A 6000-nucleotide genomic window follows, 5' to 3' on the forward strand; every position below is an offset into this window, starting at 1 on the left:
CTGAAAAACTCAAGAGGATTTTCTCCAAACACTAAATCTCAGAACATGTCAAACCAAACAGACCCTTAAACAGAGACTAGTTCGTCCTAAAGACGTGGTGTCTGCAGTTCAATGCAGTGAGGAATGATCTGATCTTTATATTGGAGAAACCAAACAACCTCTCCACAGACGCATGGCCTAACGCAGAAGAGCGCCCTCCTCTGGACAAGACTATGCAGTACATCTGCACCTTACGGACAAAGAAGACAGGTGGTTTGAGAGGGGCGTGAAGGGAGCACCTATGTTAAAGGAATAGTACACCCAAAACATGATTAGCCTTCATTTTCTACTCACCCCCATGCTGAACAACACTCTGGAGTACTTTTTTGATATCTCAAATGCATCTGGAGATCTGGGAGGCTTCTTGCTGTCTGCTGACATTCAAATAATGGAGGTCTATGGCGCCCGAGGCAGAAAGGTCCATAAAAGTCCACAAAAAACGTGTCAATATTCCTCCATACTGCTCGTCCAATGTATTCCAAGTGTCCTGAGTGGGTAGCATCCAGAATTTACTCGAAACGAAGTCATTTAGAATGTTTTTAGAGCATAAACAGCGCGTTCACGAGTCTACGGAAGCCGGCAGACCAAACCAGATGAAAGTGCGCATTCAGCGTCTGCTCTGCCAATAATGCAAGCGTAGAAGACGAAATGTGCTGTTTACCTGTGCAAAGAAAGAAACAAGGAAAGAAAAATGTCTGAGGACTTCAGTGTTGAGGAAGAGCATGAGTTCTTTGCCGAGCAGAATGCGCACTTTCATCTGGTTTGGTCTGCCGCGGTTTCCGTAGACTCGTGAACGCGCTTTTAGGAAATCCTATACACTACTGTTTATGCTCTAAAAACATTCTAAATGACTTCGTTTCGAGTAAATTATGGACGCTACCCGCTCAGGACACTTGGAATACATTGGACGAGCAGTATGGAGGAATATTGACACGTTTTTTGTGGACTTTTATGGACCTTTCTGCCTCGGGCGCCATAGACCTCCATTATTTGAATGTCAGCAGACAGCAAGAAGCCTCCCAGATCTCCAGATGCATTTGAGATATCAAAAAAGTACTCCAGAGTGTTGTTCAGCATGGGGGTGAGTAGAAAATGAAGGCTAATCATGTTTTGGGTGTACTATTCCTTTAAGAAAGAAAAACCAACCTTAAACAGAGGGGGGGGGGGGGGGGGGGGACTCAGAGTTCATCTTTCAGAAACCTACAATTCAGTGATAGAGTTGATTCCTTCCCGCTATCATCGCAGCCCCAACCCCTTTACAGGAGAACAGAAGACCTCGCCTGTTCATCCAGGCCAACAATTCCCTTTAACGACCCCCATTCCAAAGGGGTGGACCCATTCATGTGTTTCTATTTGCATGTTTTCTAAACTAAAACCTGGCTTTGTTGGGCTGCTGGATAAAACCTGGAACTAAACGCTATTTCTGACATTTTGAATATAAAAAGCTTCCTGGATGGAAGAGAAACGTCTTCAAACTTGGAAACAAAGTCCAGTGGATTGATTTTTAACTTTTTTGGAATTACTATGACCTGGATGACTGAGAATCTTCACCAGCATGTTACACTTTTTATCATCTATAAAATGAGCATTATATTAAATAGCACTGACTAACTAGACCAACATGTCATTTATTCTAATTAAGAACACTGACTGCACAAAGCGCCTTTTCTGTGGTTTCCCTTGGCTCTCCTAGTGTTCATCGACAGTCAGGCAGCCTGTCTGGGACTTGAACATGCTGCTGACTTCAGGCTGGATGAAGGTGGATGCATGGATTACAGTGCAGGGCCTGAGTATGTTTGTTCTGATGAACTGAACTCTGTTTTCTTTCTCTTCTTCGTAGGTCCGTCCAGCCTGATTCCGTCAGTCTTAACATGGTCCTAAATGAAATAAAAGATCCACTTAATCCTGTCTTCAGTGTTTGGTTCTATCTCTCTCATGGGGGGATTTACCATTAGTTGACTAGTGCCCCAAGTTTCTGGAGGCCCCATAAAACTCTGTTTACGTGTATATGTACATGTATATTGCTTTTTAAAGTACATTTCTGTCATTGATAGTCAATGGTTGAAACTTCCAGACAAAATGGACAAACCTCACCTTTGCTGAGGCTCTCCCAAGCTCATCAACAACAGCTGCAATTTGGTCCTGAAGATCAGTCCTGTGAAAGTCCAAACAACAGAACAGAAAGGTCAGCAGTGGAAGGCAGAGACAATCATTAGCATGCAAAGAGCCGGGTCAAAAGGTCAATGCATGCATGAAAAGCTAAAAACACAGTGAGAGCCCTGCTTACGGTAGGACCCATCCTCCATAGCTGCCCTGGGAACCAGAGACTGATGATAACTTTGGTCTAAATGTCAGCGCCTGGTATCACTCTGTGATTATCCTCAGACGAAAAAAAGTGCATCTAAGAAAAGTTTGTATGGTATTGCAGCACGGCCGCTGGAAGTGGGGGTGCTGCAGTACCCCCTAGTGGCAAGAGGGAGATAATAAAAATGTTTTAAAAATACTTTGCACAGTTTGTATATTTCTTATGAATGGTTTGAGAAATGAGTTTGACTTTTTATTCAACTATTAAGTGTATTTGGATTTTTATTTAATTATTTTGAGGCCTAATCAACACTAGTTCTCGAAAGTTACGTTGTCATGCCAACATCAAGCAGGCGAGTGGTCGCCGAGTAACGAGGTATCCCGTTCGACGCAGCAGACTAGTAAATGTATATAGTATAATGACAGAAACGAGGAGGAGATATGACCTAGAGACGCATTTCAGATTCCTGCGCTTATTAGAGATTTTATCTCTCTGACCTCAGAGCGCACCTGAACATTTGGAAGGGCCCCCTGCCTGTAGCTCAAAGTTAGAGCATGGAGCCGCCGCACACTTTCATATCTATCCATGCAGTTTAATGTAACCATAGTATTTTAGAGTGTTATTTTGATTCTATGTTCTTCTTGTAATGGATGTGAAGAACTGTTCAATAACGTTTAAATAGTATAATAATATCATTAATTAGGGATGCACGATATAATGGGCCCCCTATCGGTATCGACCTTAGAACTGAATATCGGACATCGGCCACCCCACCGATATTTAACCCGATATTTGATCAGCTTCTGAGTTTCTAAAGTCTAAAAACTAAAATAAAATACTACTTCTTCTTCTTCCTCAAAAACTTATTTTTTACAGACCTAAAAACTTCTAAAGACGAGGGAAAAAATATTGATACATTAAAATATCCCAATATCTTCATATGCTGATATATTGCCATTTAAAAACACCATATCAATGTCTTTTACTAATGAAATATTGCTATATGTCATCGTTATGCTACGAAATCCCCCGAAAATTCACCAAATGTTGCCATATTTTTATATGTTGATATATTGACGCGGTATCGATCTATTTTACTAATTTGCAAAATATCACGAGAGTTTGTAACAGAACGATGAAATTTCACGAGATTTTGAAAGTAAAATAGATCAATACCGCGTTTTTAAAAATCAATGTGATATCAGCATATGAAAATATATTTGAGTATATTATTTTTCAAAGTGTCAGAAATGGATAACAAAACTGCTATTTTCAATGACTTCTTATTTTTGTCCAGCTTTAACATCGGTATCGATATCGGTTATCGGCTACATGAGTTTTAAAATATCCGCATATCGGATATCGGCCAAAATCCCAATATCGTGCATCCCTATCATTAATTCTTTTTGGTTTGCGTAAAAGGATTTTGGAGCTAATAGAGTCACGTGTGACATAAACACAGTGACAGGTTCCTGCCAGCTGACCAAATCTATGGTGTTACAGTTTTATTAATTAATGGATCAGATATTCACCTGGGAACTGATGATGTCTCTGTGTTCCACAGACCCAGGTTCCACTGAAGTGTATATGACAGTAAAGTAGTGAATCTCAGTCTATATACTTATTTATTTTTACTGTATTTTAAATAGACCTATAGGCCCATAAGTATTTTGTCCAAAAAAACAAAACAATTTTCAGAGCATCCCCTGTTCAAAATGACTTCCTGTAATGCAGCAAGAACCAAAGAGCTGAGCTGCTTCCACCTCATGTTGGAGGAGCTGAAATTATCTATAGAGCAAAAAAGTGAAAACAGTAACAGCCAATAGACATGTTATCTACTGCTGTATGTGCACTAGGGGTGGGTATTGCCAAAGAAGTCACGATTCGATTCGAATCACGATTCACAGGCCACGATACGATTCTATCACGATGCATCACGATACTTGAATTATTGCGATGCATTGCAATATTTTCTCCTCCATGTTTTGTTTTTGAATGACTCGGCACAGTATCCCACGGCCGGAAATGCTTGTGACACAAGGCAGCGTGCGTCAACACATTTGCAGCGACATCTACTGGACTGGAAGTGGTATTGCACTTGTTTTTGGCTGATGTTCGCCAACCATTCATGCAATTTTATTTATTCATTTTTTTCAATTAATAATCGATTCTTGGCATCAAGAATCGATGCAGTAGATCACGAAAATTAGAATCACGATGCATCATCATCACGATTATTTTGCACACCCCTAATGTGCACTGGGTTTTATTATTCTCCCGTCTGCTGAGGAGCTTTATGGAGATTCTGGTCTCATTTTTCAATAGGACTTGGTTCAGTTAGAATGGTGGAGATGTGCTGGATGGCCGAACCGCACAGAGAACCTATGAAGAAAGCTGCTGTCCAGAGGAATCAGACACACCCATCAGTGTTGATGAGAAACACCAGAAACAACAACACATGATCCAGAGGCAGCAAGCCAACATACTTTTTATATATATACTAACATATACATATATAATATATATAATACATATATATATTCACATTTATATACACATACACATTTATATGTATATAAATGTATGTTTATGTATACATAAACACATATACATACATAAACACAGATATACACACATATATATATATATATATGTATATATATATATATATATATATATATATATATAAGACTTTTATATCTGTGGGATCAGCTGTATTATCTTTCTAATGTTTTAAGTTTCTAGGACTTTGATCTCCAGCTGATTTCCAGTCCAGATGATTCAGCAGAGATTCCTGGAGAGCAGCTAACCTGAGCGACTCTACTTTAACTCACCTCACTGCTGATTGGCGACTTGCAACCAGAGTGTGATCCAGGATGGAGATCCTGTCTGAGAAGATGTGGTTAATGTCAAAGGGGAACTCCATGGTGCAGACCGCTGGTAGCTCAGCTCTCCTCACCCTGAAGGAGGTTAGCTAGAAACACCGGAGCGATGGCTGCAGCTTCGCTAACTGGCTAAACACTGACCGGTTTATTCCTCCGGTTAGACCAGCAGCACCGCAGCTCTCTAACGCCGCTATGTCTGCTGTTGACACCGACCAGATGCTCCTGTTGGATGAGAGGAGCTCATTTCTATCGATGCTCCATTGTTCAGCTGAGACGCAGCGTCATTCCCGGTATTACCGTAAAACTCCGACAAGGATTTCAGGCGCGGTGCTTACAGCGGTAAGATCAGACAGACCAGTCTCTCTACAGGACGTCATAGCAACGCATAAAACTACATGTATGGTTAACAGTAACAACATTCACAAAATGTTTTTTTTTCGAAGTAAATTTTAGTTTAAGTTTTAGCAGCCGCATGGTTTAGATGTTTTACGGTAAATACAGAGGAAGAGGTTGTGCTTGACAGGCAGCCCTGCGTTAAACTATGCACTTTATCATATCACCTCTCTTATTTATTTCAGCCCTCCCTCGATACAAATTAAAGAATAACGCTTACTTGTTTTTTGTTTGTTTTGTGTGTGTTTTGTGTTTTAGTATTTTTATTATTTTTATTATTTTTATTTCTATATTAATATTATTTTATTTCTCAAGTGCATTACATTAACTAAACATCTGTTTACCTCGCAAATTGAAAGAAAGGAAAAAAAATATTAA

At 39.9% G+C, this 6000-nt stretch overlaps 1 protein-coding gene across 1 annotated transcript in view; it reads right to left on the bottom strand.

Moving 5' to 3' along the window:
• atat1 (alpha tubulin acetyltransferase 1) overlaps positions 1-5529 on the bottom strand; it is a 36731-nt gene extending 31202 nt beyond the window's left edge. Inside the window, exons 1-2 of the mRNA XM_038285915.1 lie at positions 5179-5529; positions 2134-2194 (exon numbers count right to left, since the gene is read on the bottom strand). Coding sequence (XP_038141843.1) covers positions 2134-2194; positions 5179-5270 — 153 coding nt within the window. The 5' untranslated portion in view covers positions 5271-5529. The remainder of the gene's footprint in view (positions 1-2133; positions 2195-5178) is intronic.
• Positions 5530-6000: the final 471 nt, after the last annotated feature.

The sequence above is a fragment of the Cyprinodon tularosa genome, unplaced genomic scaffold (assembly GCF_016077235.1).
Source record: "Cyprinodon tularosa strain WSP-4 unplaced genomic scaffold, ASM1607723v1 ctg217, whole genome shotgun sequence".
Lineage (NCBI taxonomy): Eukaryota > Metazoa > Chordata > Actinopteri > Cyprinodontiformes > Cyprinodontidae > Cyprinodon > Cyprinodon tularosa.